The 14,874-nt window shown below is 42.1% G+C and overlaps 2 protein-coding genes across 2 annotated transcripts in view; one reads left to right on the top strand and one right to left on the bottom strand.

Annotated features, from left to right (window-relative positions):
- Positions 1–14,874, top strand: part of plxnb1b (plexin b1b) — a 68,087-nt gene that overhangs the window by 32,615 nt on the left and 20,598 nt on the right. The window contains exons 9-20 of the mRNA XM_048206929.1: positions 466–574; positions 737–845; positions 1,621–2,541; positions 2,777–2,911; positions 3,001–3,123; positions 4,046–4,136; positions 4,531–4,688; positions 5,939–6,090; positions 6,224–6,329; positions 7,184–7,320; positions 7,426–7,602; positions 8,177–8,372. Coding sequence (XP_048062886.1) covers positions 466–574; positions 737–845; positions 1,621–2,541; positions 2,777–2,911; positions 3,001–3,123; positions 4,046–4,136; positions 4,531–4,688; positions 5,939–6,090; positions 6,224–6,329; positions 7,184–7,320; positions 7,426–7,602; positions 8,177–8,372 — 2,414 coding nt within the window. The remainder of the gene's footprint in view (positions 1–465; positions 575–736; positions 846–1,620; positions 2,542–2,776; positions 2,912–3,000; positions 3,124–4,045; positions 4,137–4,530; positions 4,689–5,938; positions 6,091–6,223; positions 6,330–7,183; positions 7,321–7,425; positions 7,603–8,176; positions 8,373–14,874) is intronic.
- Positions 8,808–13,853, bottom strand: LOC125278110 (neurotrophin receptor-interacting factor 1-like). Its single transcript, XM_048206930.1, has 2 exons — positions 12,331–13,853; positions 8,808–9,020 (listed from the first exon to the last, which is right to left on the bottom strand). Exons 1-2 carry the CDS (start codon positions 13,453–13,455, stop codon positions 9,018–9,020), a joined length of 1,128 nt encoding a protein of 375 aa, XP_048062887.1. The 5' UTR covers positions 13,456–13,853; the 3' UTR covers positions 8,808–9,017.

Raw genomic sequence — 14,874 nt, forward strand, 5'->3', positions numbered from 1 at the left:
TCAGGATCATTCTGTGATACTTTACTTTTCAATATTTTTTTAAAAGCTTGATGCTGGTCGCTATTCACTGCCATTTTTATGGCGGGGCATTTTTTTTAAAAGTAAGTTGAGTAATTTAAGACTTCATTTTCATTTTAGGGTGAACTATCCATTTAAAGCAGTGTCTTCTTTGATGTTCCACAGAAAGTCATACAGATATGGAACAACGTGAGGGTGACACTTTAATGTCATTTTTCCTATTTCATTTCACAAACCACCATGAAGATTTTCAACTGAAATCAAAGAAACCTTCAAATGTGCTAGATGAAATCCAAGCAAGATCAAACCTAGCTGTAGTATTCTTGTCTATAAAGAGCAACCAGTGAGACAAACAATCAGATGAAAGTGACAAGCAATTGCTTCGTAACAATAATGAACTCTACATGATCACTACTTGCTAAACTCTTCTTCTTTCTTCTGAATCAGATTTTTTTACAGTCACTCTCTCTCTACGGTTCCATGATGTTGTTGTGACTTCTCGGGAATTCACCTTTTATGATTGTACAGCAGTCAAACATCTTGCAGGAAGCATGCCGTGAGTTGCAAACATGCACATATTGTGGGCACAAACAAACTGAATTCTACCCTTGTCAAAGACTCTTTGTAAAATCCACTGTTGCACAGTCTCTAAGTTTTAATTTGTCAATCAAACTAAGAATTTTTATTTCCTTCCTTCCTTCCGTCCTTCCTTCCACAGGTGCCATGGTTGTGTAAAGAGTCACTGGGGATGCAATTGGTGCGTGAAGCAACATATGTGTACCCACAAAGCTATGTGCGATGAGGGACTGATAATCTATAATGAACATGTAAGTCATTACATCACCAGCAATGCTTTCTCTCTATGCTTTTGTTGGATGGTGAAAATTAGTCTCAAACTTGAAAACAGTGTTTCCTATAGAATTCTGTTAACCCCCACCCCTGCTCCCCCAAATAATTGGTCCAAACTACAAATAATTGGTATTATTGGTAAATAATTAATTAAAAGAACCAGGAGGCAGATACAAATTATTCTTAACATCTAATTTCTGAATTAAATAAGGATATTTTATATTCCTCACATACATTGCTTTTTAAAAATGTATTTTACGTTTTGCACACCATGTCATAATTGCACATCTTGCACAATATTTTACGTCATAAGATGCTTGCTACCTCAAAATGGGTTTATAGATGGACAAATGTATTATTTACAAGTTTAGATCTTTGAATTTGTTGTGTTAGACAAATCTTGTTTTCAGACGAAATATTTGAGAATTCTTAAGAATATATTTTGTTTATTTAGAATATATATATATATATATATATATATATCTTCAATAACTTTTTTTGTGAATATAAGACTCATTCATTTATGAATCTGATTACACTAGCAATTATAGGATTAGCCAAATGCATGAATATAAATCTTGACTTCTTTGCAGTGTAAAAATATGGTTTTGAAATTATGGACATAGATCTTGAATACCAAGATCATTTTGTAATAGTTCCTTTTATAACCATCAATATTTACCTATTTATTTATTTAATTAGTTATTTTACTATTGTGCCTCTCTTGGTTTTTCCTGCATGTCTCACTCTTAGTGGAAATCTCTCCCTACCCTACCTCCTGCAACCAAAGCCTCTAGAGCTGCATTCATGACCTCACCAGTCACAACACACAAAGTCCCTGAAACCATGGCTCATACTAAAACTCAGACTACTGCCACCCCAATAACTGAAACTATAACTTCTACACTGGAATCATTAACCTCTCCTGCACTTGTGAAACCAACACCATCAACTCAGATTTCTTCCACTTTCAAGCTGTCTGCTGCGCCCACAAGTGCCTTTCTCCCCTCTTCCACAGCTGAGACCTTGGCTACCACAGAACAGCCAACTTCCACACTCTCTCTGCTAGAGGAGGTTCTCTCAGAAAAAGAGCTTCTTGTTACAGATATTGAATCAGTTGCTCTGAGGGAGACAGACACTGATGTGGTTACTCTTTCCAGTTTGGAAGCAGTTGTAAAAACTGAGTCGCCATCAGTCTTCGAAGCTGCTGAGGAGCAAAGAATATCATCGTCATCAGTTGAAACCGAGATAGTCACTCTCACAGAATTGCCACCATTAATGGAGCCAATCACACATGATACTTTGCTCACCAGCACCCCTCACATTTTGGCAGAAACATTGAATTTGACAAAGGAAACCCAAACTACAGTTTTACCTTCAAATCCAGAGCCAGACGTGTCTGATTCAGAATCCAATGACTTTTTGCCTATATCTGAGAGGGTGTCGCCTGCCATGCCTTCAGTGAATAGGATTGTCATCACTGACCGTGAAGTGGCTCGTTTGGTGCCAGAGGAAACTGAGGTGGAGGAACTGGTAGAAAACGACAACACAACATTTTCTGCAGCTACAATATTATCAGGGGATGGAGAATCAGACAGGGATCCCCCGGTATACCTCCATCTTCAGAGTACAGGCATGGATGCTGATTACCAGTATGACTCAGCAGATTTACCGGTAAGTCCAAACATTTAGAATTGATACCAAGCAAGATTTGTCTTTTCTTTACATTTTATAAGCAAAAAAAAAAATTCTTTCTTTAGTTACTTATACTTACTTATTTAAATACTTACATATTTAATAAATAAATAAACATCTTGACTACTTCCTCGTTTTCACTGGATGAGACGGCATAGTGCGATAACATTCACTGCCATATTTTTTGATTAACTGACCTGGGTTTTTTTAACAGGCTGATGAAGGCACATTTGTCAATTTGGGGGCATCGGCCTGCCCGTGTGTGGAGAAGATTCAAGGATCCTCTCTGCTTCCTGTCCTAACTCAGAGAAAAATCTCTCTGCTGGCCCGAAACTTGCATCTCTATCAGGTAAAAACAAACAAACAAACACCCAATTCTTTCTTAAAAAATATACATCTGTATTTAAAAAACATGTTTAAACATACACTTGTTCCTAGGACCAAGAACTGGCGTATGAGTGTGTATTGGTGATCGAGGGGCAAACTGTGGTGGTTGATGCAGATGTGACGCTGAACGAGGCAAACCCTTTGCTGTTTGACATCACTTGTCATGCTCACAAGGTACCACAACACAATTAAAAAAAAATCTCTACTCTATAATGGTTATCTGTTTTGTTGCATGCTCCAATGTGTTTGTCATTGTTAGTCTCATCTCCCTTTTTCTCATTTTAGATTCCTGTTGTCATGTATTTATGTTCGTTTTGGTTCCTATTGTTCACTCTCTGTGTTAGTTCCTGTTTTCTTAGTTGCCTAAAGGTGCATTCACGCCATATCGTAATTACTGTAACTACAAGATTCTGGCTCGTAAAAAGCATTCACGTCCTCATAAAGCTCGTAATTACAGTTTGTAAGCTGGGAGTTTTCTGAAAGCTCACACGTGTACTACGTAGCTGCTGTACCACCTGACTGCTGTACCACCTGACTGCTGTAGATTCATTTAGGCATTGATAGTGGTGCCATAGAAATGCATAATTCCCAGTCCGAGGACATGAACAGCTCCGAATATAATGTCACGTGTTGTCATCTCAAGTTTACGGTAATTACGCAGTGGCGTGAATGCAGCATTAGTTACTGATTTGTTAATTGATTAGTCACACCTGTTCCTTGTTTTCTACCTCATTGTCCTGTGTAGTATTTATACCCCTTGTTTAGTTCAGTCTTTGGTCTGTTCTTATCATTATATAAGTTGCTTTGCATTGTTCTTGTGGTTCTCCTGTGCTCTATTATTTTATTTTTTTTATATATTATTAATACTGACTGCTGCAAATAGATCCTTGCCTCTACTCTCCTGGTTTAAACCAACCTGTCACTCCCCTACAAAGCTGTCTAAGGCAAATGCCAACAGCAATATTTAAACATACAACAACAACAATAACAATGTAGCAGTTTCAAAAGCATGCTTCAGTGAGAAAAGACTGCAGTTTGCAGATGAGATTGATGCTCTCTCAAATTTTCTCTCTCTTTCTGCCTATCTGTTCTATAGTATTCCTATGCAGACCCAGTTAGAGAGTATAATGCCATGGTGTATGTAAAGAGAAAAGACACTTTTCATATTGACAGCACTGATCTTTATGGTGAGTATAATTCTTTAAATGCTCATGATGAGCTGTGTTTGTGCAAAACACACACACACACACACACACACACAGTTTGCTACCCTGCGTATATATAATTTAATGTTCCTATATATTAATGAAAAATGTTAGATTTGTTTTTTCTTACAATGACTTGCGTACAATAACTTGAATGGTTGAAATGAAGAAATTTACAAAGAAGTAATAGAACACCAGTATTCATGGAATGTTCCTTTTATTTTCTTCATTAATTAGTCTGTTCTGAGGTTGCTAAATAAAATTGTACAATTCTTTGAAAATCCAGTTACTGAATCTCACTTTTATATATTTGAATTTTACGGTCTATTGTAACTGTCTTGTAATTATTATATTCTGTGTGCTTTCTCTACTGCAGTGACATTATATAACTGTTCAGTTGGACACTCGGACTGTAGCCGTTGTCACACTGCAGATCAGAGGTACAGCTGTGTGTGGTGTGGGACCGGTTGCATTTACAGAGGTTCCTGTTCCCAGCACATCCAAATGACCTGTCCCGCTCCTCTCATTCATTTGGTTTGTTAAACTTTCTCAAACTTGACTAAATGCAGCATTATTTGGTATATATGCGGTTTGTAACTTTAACTGAAAGACAAGTATAAACAAAATTAATTTTGCTTTAGTATAACACTGACTACTTGGGGCCTAGTCTTTTCACTGTTCTGTTATTCCCCTTCTACGTTGCTCTCAAAGACAAACATTCTGACCCTACAATTAACATACAACACACACACAGAGTTTGAGGGAGTGGAAGCTGTGTGCGTATATATCTGTAAATGACTTATGTGACAATAGTTACATAATGCTCTACCATTTGGTACCTTCCAAGGACATAAAATAGTAATTAATACATTTAACAGATTAAAGGCCAGATTTATTAAACAGGGCAAATTAGTGTGAGACTGCAGTCCCATAAAAGTTCAGGTGAGAGTGGAACATTCTGAGGGTGATCTATTGACAATATGCAAATTCAACAACAGATTTCCATTTTCCAGTTTCCATTGTGCCTAATGCAATCTACCAAGAGCACCACAAAATAGCGCAGGGTAGCAAACAAGCAGAGCCAATGATAATCGGGTGCAGGTAATCTACTATCAATATAGTCGCAGTGAATTAAAAATTAAATAATGCATTAAATAATTAAGCATTAAATAATGCCTCAAATACCAGTAAATTGAATACTGCAAACCTTAATAAATCATGTTGTATGATTTATTTAAATACTCTTATCCCATAAATATTGCGTCTATAAGGGAAACTCCTACAAATGCATATTCAATAAGGTCAGCTGCAGAAAATAACTGTCCATGCCTTTTCTTTCTAATTTTTCACTAAGTAAATCTTGACAGTAGTTTTTAATGCCAAATGAAGGGTTTGCACTGGTGCAAGATGTTAGTAAATCTGGCCTTAAATGTGTTATATTGATAAGTATAAGCAATAATTAATGCATAATTATCAAAAGTAATTGTTTTTTTTTAAAATTACTTCTGAATTAAGGTCACACAGTCAAGTGCTAGCAATGCCACGGTCATGGTTTTGATTCCCAGGGAATGCATGATTACAGATTAAATGTACAGTATAACTTGAAAGCAGTGTAAGTCACCTTGGATAAAAGCCTCTTCCAAGTGTGTAAATGTAAAGCATATATATATATATATATATATATATATATATATATATATATATATATATATATATATATATATATATATATATATATATATCTCTCTCTATATATATATCTCTATATATATATCTGTCTCTAGGTGGAGCCTTTGTCAGGGTTGGTGGAAGGAGGCATCGCTTTAACTGTTTCTGGTTCTAACTTGGGACAGAAAGCTCAGGATATCCTTCAGTCTGTGACTGTTGCAGGTGTTCCTTGCACTGTTGTACCACATCTATATGAAATATCCACCAGGTAAGCACCATAGTACTATAGTATTATACTGATTAATAATAAAATAATATTTAATTAAATAATATTTGGTCTTTTTTTTTTTTCCCCTCTGTGTCTCGTGCATTTGTGTTTATGCTTGCTCTCCATTCTTTAGAATTATATGTACAACTACAGCCAGTGGAGAGGAGAAGTCTGGTCACATCTCAGTGAAAGTCTCTGGTGGAGGCTTTGGCCTGTCAAGTCAGAGATTCAGCTACCAGGTTAAATTGCATTTACTAGCAATATTAAAAAAAACTTCTTTTTTTTGTCTTTTTTTTCCAAAAACATATGACTTTGTCTTCCATGGGACACAACAGGGGAATATTCTGGCCACTGTATATATAACTCAATATAATGAAAGTAAAATTTAACAAAAAGCACAAAAGAATATCATAAAGGATAGCATTGTGTGACGAATAGATATACTGACTTATATTTCAGCCTGATCATCACAAAAAACGTATTGCTTCAGAAAACTTAGATATATACAATAGCACACAAGTTGTATGTTGGATTACTTTTTCAGTTATTTATAATACTTCTATTGTGTTTATGTGTCCTTTTTGAAGCTTGAACACTCTAGTCCTCATTCATTTTTTGCATAGAATTTCTCATTTTATGTTCCAATGAAAAAAGAAAGTCAAACAGGTTTGGAACAAATGATGAGTAAATAATCTCTTTGAATACTTTATATAATATGAATAGTAATTTTGTACTTTGGAATTTAAATCACTTGCCCCTGTGCATAAAACATGAGACTTTTGAACCTAAAGAAGTTCATAAACACATCTAAGGTTCAATTTCAGTGGGTATACTCTATACACCATATGGCATATTGTGCTTTTATACAGTTTAAAAGGTTGACTCTAAGGTTTCACCACATTCTAAAACATTGTAAATGCCTGAAGTCATATCTTACATCTTCCCTCCCTCTGTTATCCCTCCATTTCTTGTTTGTCATCTGATGCGCATTGGAACATTTTGTTATGTGAAGATGGTTGTTGTGGAATTTTTTAGTTCTTGGATGCAGAATTTCCTCTGATTGTATCTCTCATCTCTCATCTCATCCCTTAAGGACCCTAAGGTGATAGAAATTTCTCCTCAGAAAGGGCCACAGGCAGGAGGAACAACTCTGACAATCACAGGCAGAAATCTTTTGACTGGTCGTGATACTGATATCAGTGTCTTACTAGGAAATGTGCCTTGTTCATTGTAAGTGCTACGTATCACTATGGAAAACTGTCTCCTGTAATTTGGTGTAATATGAGTATTATCTGTGATTAGGAAGTTCTTTTATCCCTTTCTATCCCTCTGCAGAATATCAGGTGTTCAGGAGGACACTATCAAATGTCTGACTGGTGCTAGTAACAGGACAGGAGAGCATAGGGTGACTGTGCGGTATGGAAACAATGAGCGACATCTCCTTGACAATGACTACTTCTATACTCCTGACCCCAACATCACACAAGCCATGCCATCTAAGAGCTTTATCAGGTGTGTGTTTGGTTTTTACCTGCCTTATTACATTTACGGTTTTTTTATTTAGCAAACGCTTTTATCCAAAGTGACATAAAGTGTCAAGTAATGAATACAAAAAAAGCAAATCATCTTAAAGGGATAGTTCACCCAAAAATGAAAATTCTGTCATCATTACTCACCCTCAAGTTGTTCTGTACCTGCATGAAGTTCTTTCTTCTGCTGAACGTAAAGAAGATATTTTGAAGAATGTGGGTAACCAGACAGTTGCTGGTCCCCATTGACTTCCGTAGTATAGAAAATAAAATACCATGGAAGTCAATGGGAACCAGAAACTGTATGGTTACCTACATTCTTCAAAAAATCTTCTCTTGTGTTTAGCACAAGAAATAAATTCGTACAGTGCGTGTGGCTTTTCAAGTAGAGGTGTGCTGTTATTTTCTTTAAGACTTTACTTATTTGCCTGGCCTGGCAACTTAAAATGTTGCAAAAAAAAAAAAAAACAATCTTATAGACTTGCATTAAAGTCAAGCTGTGTCTAGGAACTTTTCCTTTAAAACTTAATTTTCACTTAATTTCTTCCTTTATGCAGCGGAGGGCGTGTTATTAAAGTTTTGGGCCATAACTTGGATGTGGTACAGAAGCCTCTGATGCGAGTAACGATGGTCCCCCCAGATTCCATTTCCTCCTGGAGGAGACGGAGACGAAGGAGAAAAACTAGAAATGTAACAGATGTGGAAGTGCAGGAAACAGACTGTACAGAAAACACACACTGTTCTATCAAAGAGGTATTTTTTCTTTGACTCAACCTTACTTAAACTTCACACAACACAAACTGAAAATTCAGTAGCAGATTTTGTCATCTATACTGTTTATAAACTGTATGCACAGATTAGTATATCGTTCACTCATTTTATGCCCACAGATTCATAACCCATGCCTTCAATTTCACAAAATTTTATTAAAAATGTAATAATTTGTTTGGATTTTTAAATTTATCTCAAGATTTTTCCAAATAAAACACTTAACATTCATCAGATTGGTCCAAAAAAGGTAACTAGTAACATAAATTTAAAGTATGTGAATACAGTTCATAAATTTGTAGCCATCTTCTCTCAATTTAAAAATATCTCCCCACTGCTTAATTCAAGGTGTAAAAAAACTGGTTGACATTTGTAATGAAGGTTCTTTGTGTAATGGGAAGGAAGAGGACAGGGATCGGCTTTGGGCTGCTGACAGTCTTTATTCTCACCAGAGAAAAATATCAAACACATAAACAAAAAGACGGTGCAACGCACACTCAATAATTCCACATCCAAGGACGGGCTTCACTCCACGACACGAGCACAGCTCACTCAGTCTGACTGTCAGCAGTCCCTCTCTCTCTCACACGCTCCTGCTTCTCCTGGCGTTTTATCCTGTCTCCACGCCAATTACTGGAACGAGAAACAGGTGTTCGTGATTTACATTCAACCCGTTCAATCACCGCACATCCCCAGACACTCCCTCCTGCTGCAGACCCCGCTAAACCACGCCCCCCTCGCCACATACCCCCACCGCCCGACTCAGGCCGGGGAGCCGTCCGGCCTGCAGCCCCCCCCCCCCATTTCTGGAGAGGAAGTCGGCCACAGCCATCTGAACACCCGGCCTGTGGATCACTTTGAATTTAAAAGGCTGTAAAGCAAGATACCAACGAGTGATCCGCGCGTTGGTGTCCTTCATGCGGTGGAGCCACTGCAGAGGGGCATGGTCCGAACAGAGGGTGAATTCCCGCCCCAGGAGATAATAGCGGAGGGTGAGGACGGCCCACCTGATGGCTAAACACTCTTTCTCCACGGTGCTGTACTTAGCCTCTCTCTTAGAGAGCTTGCGGCTAATGTACAGCACCGGCCGCTCCTCACCCTCTATCTCCTGGGACAGGACCGCACCCAGCCCTCTGTCCGACGCGTCTGTCTGCAACAAAAAGGGGAGAGAGAAATCAGGGGAATGAAGTAACGGCCCGCCACATAAAGCAGCCTTCACCTGGGTGAAGGCCTGCTGGCACAGCTCCGTCCACTGGACCGTATCTGGTGCATCCTTTTTAGTCAGATCAGTCAACGGGCTGGTGAGGTCCGAATAATTAGGAACAAACCTTCTGTAATATCCCGCCAGCCCGAGGAACTGTCTTACCTCCTTTTTGGTCTTGGGACGCGGACAGGTTGCAACCGCTGCTGTCTTATCAATTTGGGGACGCACCTGTCCATATCCCAAGTGGAAGCCCAGATACCTTACTTCCACGCGCCCAATTGCGCACTTCTTCGGGTTGGCCGTGAGCCCAGCCCCTCTCAGCGATCCCAGGACAGCCCTCAAATGCTGCATATGCCGCTGCCAATCATTACTAAAAATAATAATATAATCCAGATAGGCAGCCGCATACGCAGCATGGGGCCGTAAGATCTTGTCCATGAGTCGCTGAAAGGTAGCCGGTGCCCCGAACAGCCCGAACGGAAGGGTCACGAATTGGTGTAATCCAAACGGCGTCGTGAAAGCGGTCTTTTCTTTGGATAATGGAGACAAGGGGATCTGCCAATACCCTTTTGTTAAGTCCAGTGTCGAATAAAAGCGAGCTGTACCGAGCCGGTCAAGCAATTCGTCCACACGCGGCATTGGATACGCGTCGAATTTCGACACTGCATTCACCTTGCGATAATCCACACAGAACCGCACTGAGCCGTCTGTTTTGGGGACCAAAACTATCGGGCTCGCCCAGTTACTGCTGGATTCCTCTATTACCCCCATTTCAAGCATTGCCTCTAATTCTGCCTGAACCACTTTTTTTTTTGTGTTCAGGTAACCTATACGGCCGGCTGCGAATCACCACGCCCGGCTCTGTCTCGATGTGGTGCTGAATGAGGTCAGTACGGCCCGGTAGGGGAGAGAACACGTCGGCAAACTCAACCTGCAATTTGGAAACATCAGTGAGCTGTGAGGGCGAAAGGTGATCTCCCCCGGGGCCAGAGCGAGGGATTGTTTTTTTACATTCGCCTCTGGCCCGAGATCATCCTCTCCGCTAATCACCGTCACCAGCATCACTGACTCCGCCTCACTCCACTTTTTCAGGAGGTTGAGGTGATAAATTTGACGTGCCCCTCTCCTGTCGGACCGTATTACTTCATAATCGAGATCACCAACTCGCCGTGTGACCTCAAATGGTCCTTGCCACTTCGCCAGTAATTTTGAGCTTGACGTGGGGAGTAATACGAGCACTTTCTCTCCCGGTGCAAATTTACGCAGATTAGTTCCCCTGTTATACAACCGGCACTGTCTGTCCTGGGCTTGTAACAAATTCTCCATAGATAGCCGCCCCAAAGTGTGGAGTTTTGTTCTCAAGTCCAGCACATACTGAATTTCATTTTTCGATTGAGATGGTCCGTCCTCCCAAGACTCTCTTAGGACATCCAACACCCCGCGGGGGTGGCGCCCAAAGAGAAGCTCGAAGGGGGAAAACCCCGTGGAGGCTTGCGGGACCTCTCGCACAGCGAACAACAGGGGTTCCAACCATTTATCCCAATTTTTGGCGTCTTCTTGAACGAACTTACGAATCATGGATTTAAGCGTGCGATTAAAACGTTCGACCAGCCCGTCCGTTTGTGGGTGAAAGACGCTGGTTCGAATCGATTTAATGCCCAACAATTCGTACAGTTCGCGTAGCGTACGTGACATAAACGCCGTGCCTTGATCAGTGAGGATTTCTTTCGGAATCCCCACTCGGGAGATTAAACTGAAGAGGGCGTCCGCAACACTCTTAGCGGAAATGTTGCGGAGAGCCACTGCTTCTGGATATCGTGTTGCATAATCCACAATGACTAATGCAAAACGATGCCCTCTCGCTGATCGCTCTAATGGCCCGATGAGGTCCATGCCAATTCGTTCGAAGGGGACCTGCATTAATGGAAGGGGGCGCAAAGGCGCTTTTGGAGTGGCCGGAGGATTTACCAGCTGACATTCACGACAAGACGCGCACCACCTGCGCACGTTCTCGTGAATGCCCGGCCAAAAGAATCGGGTCATGAGGCGATTTAGTGTCGCTGTTTGTCCTAAGTGTCCAGCCATTGGGTTAGAGTGAGCCGCATGGAAAAGCATTTCCCTGCGGCTCTTTGGTACTAACAACTGGGTTGTATCTTCTTTTGATTGAGTGTCTTGGGTCACTCGATACAACCTATCTTTAATAATCGCAAAATAGGGATAAGTTAGTGGTCGTCCAGGCTGGAGAGGCTGACCGTCAATTGTGCTGACCCTCTCAAACGCATTTTTCAGCGTGTCATCGTGAGACTGCTCCAGGGGAAAATCATCACGGTCCGAGAGAATCAGTCTCCCGATCCCGCTCGGTTCCCCTGAGGCAGTCACCACTGGTCCCCGGTCAGTCTCCCCCGCCTGCACTCGCACTTCCTTTCCCCGCGTACATTTACTCCAAGAGGCACCCGAGCATAAATGTCCCAATAATTTATTAAATGCGGGCCAATTCGTCCCCAAAATTATCGGGTGCCGGAGGTGCGGATTAACTGCCACCTCCACACTATGCTTTTGACCCCTAAATAGAATCCCGACTGACACCAACGGATAACTCGCGATATCCCCGTGCACACACCGTACCTTAACCACGCGGCCTGTATCCAATGCCCCGGATGAAATCAGGCTTTGATGCACGGAGGTTTGGTTACAACCCGAGTCCACCAAAGCCTGATATGTACCCCCCTTGATACTCACTGGTATCTGGTACTGACCAGCCTGACCGGGGGCGACCTGCAGGTCGTCCGGGACCCGGATCAATGTCCCCACCTCCATCACTGGACACCGGTCTATGAAGTGATCCGGGTCCCCGCAACGCCAACAGGCCGGCCCAGACCTGCCCGCCGCTCCAGTGGCGGAGAACGGGCCGAATGATTGGCGTGGAGAGAGGGGAGAAGCAGGCGCGGGGTCCAGCCCGGCGGTGGCCAGTCCCGCCCCCCTGGGCGGGGCTCTTGGCGCCACGAACTGCCGAGAATCCGTTCCACCCCGCCCCCGGGGCGGAACACGAGGCGGGCCGGGCGGACGGGACCTAGGTAGAGGGACAGGTTTAGAGAGAGAGAGGGGAAGAAGAGAGGGAGAGAGAGAGACAGATGGCAGGGGTTCGCCGACCCCTGGGCACGCCACCAAGTGGTCCTCCGCCAATTGGATGGCCGAATCCAGCGACGTGGGCCGGTGGCACTGGACCCACTCGGCGGTCTTCTTTGGGAGCCGAGTGGTGAACTGTTCCAGCACCACGCGATCGATCATTTGCTCCGCGTCGCCTCCGTCGGCCATCAGCCATTTGCGGCACGAGTCCCGGAGCTGTTGGGCCAACACGAAGGGCCGGCCCGCCTCCCCCAGCTCTAGAGACCGGAAGCGCTGACGGTGCTGCTCGGGGGAGCGGCCGACCCGCTGCAGGATGGCCCTCTTGAGGTCGTTGAAGACCAGGAGGTTCTGGATGGGCAGCTGCTGCGCTGCCACCTGCGACTCGCCCGAGAGCAGCGGGACGAGCCGCATGGGCCACTGGTCCCGGGGCCAACCTGACACCTCGGCAGACTTTTCAAATAGGTCCAGGAAGGCCTCCGGGTCATCTTGCGGGCCCATCTTCTGCAGTGGCAGCGGGAAGGGGCCAGCAGCTGCCGCGCTGGTCTCCGCGGGAACCTCCCGGTCTATCCAGCTCCGGAACCTCTCGCGGTCCTCCTGCTGGCCCTGGACGATCGCCTCGAAGCGGCGCTCCTGATCCTGGCGGAGATCTAGCAGGGCCCGATGTTGCTCTTGATGGAGGGCCGCGAGGGATGCGATGATGTCCGCAAACGGCGTCCCAGCGGCGGAGGTTGCCTGCATGGCGGCGGCTTCCGTCTTCCTTCCCGGGTTTCGGCACCAGTGTAATGAAGGTTCTTTGTGTAATGGGAAGGAAGAGGACAGGGATCGGCTTTGGGCTGCTGACAGTCTTTATTCTCACCAGAGAAAAATATCAAACACATAAACAAAAAGACGGTGCAACGCACACTCAATAATTCCACATCCAAGGACGGGCTTCACTCCACGACACGAGCACAGCTCACTCAGTCTGACTGTCAGCAGTCCCTCTCTCTCTCACACGCTCCTGCTTCTCCTGGCGTTTTATCCTGTCTCCACGCCAATTACTGGAACGAGAAACAGGTGTTCGTGATTTACATTCAACCCGTTCAATCACCGCACATCCCCAGACACTCCCTCCTGCTGCAGACCCCGCTAAACCACGCCCCCCTCGCCACAACATTAGATTATTCATAAGTACCTTATGAACTGTTAATTTTGAATTAAGAACCATGTAGTTGCAATCTGATTTGATTTTACATCTGAAAAATATCTGTGGTGAGTGCATTGGTTACCGATTGGTACGGAAGAGGATTAGGGCCAAGCAATAATAAAAAAATAAAACCATCTTGAGATTGAAGTTGTTAAATTTCGAGAAAAAACTCGTTAAATTTCGAGGAAAAAGTCGAGATAAAATGTTGAGAATAAAGTCATTAAATTACAAGAAAAAAGTTGTTAGATTATGAGAACAAATTCGTTAAATTATGAGAAAAAAAGTCGTTAAATTTCGAGGAAAAAAAGTCGAGATAAAATGTTGAGAATAAAGTCATTAAATTACGAGAAGAAAGTCATTAAATTATGAGAACAAATTCGTAATTTAACAAATTTGTTCTTGTAATTTAATGACATTTTTCTCATAATTTAACAAATTTGTTTTGTAATTTAACGACTTTTTTCTCGTAATTTAATGACTTTATTCTCAACATTTTATCTCGACTTTTTTCTTGAAATTTAACGAGTTTTTTTCTCATAATTAAACAAGTTTATTCTCAACATTTTATCTCGACTTTTTCTTGAAATTTAACGAGTTTTTTCTCGTAATTTAACACGTTTATTCTCAACATTTTATTTTTACTTTTTTCTCAAAATGTAACAACTTAATCTCGAGATGGTTTTATTTTTTTATTATTGCTTGGCCCTAATCCTCTTCCGTAGATTGGTGTTACTTTTGTTGACTGTTACGCATTTATTCATTCAGCAGACTCTTTTATCCCAAGTGACTTTGAAGTTAGAAATTCAGAAACACTTTTCCTGTTCTAAAATAAATCTGTCTCTTTGATTCACAATGGGTTTAAGATCATTTAAATCAATACATTATTTGATCATGAAAGTGTTTTATTAGTATTATAGATGGTCTTTGTTGAACGGTCTACATAGTTAAGCATAATTTTGTCTGAAATATTT

The sequence above is a fragment of the Megalobrama amblycephala genome, linkage group LG11 (assembly GCF_018812025.1).
Source record: "Megalobrama amblycephala isolate DHTTF-2021 linkage group LG11, ASM1881202v1, whole genome shotgun sequence".
NCBI lineage: Eukaryota > Metazoa > Chordata > Actinopteri > Cypriniformes > Xenocyprididae > Megalobrama > Megalobrama amblycephala.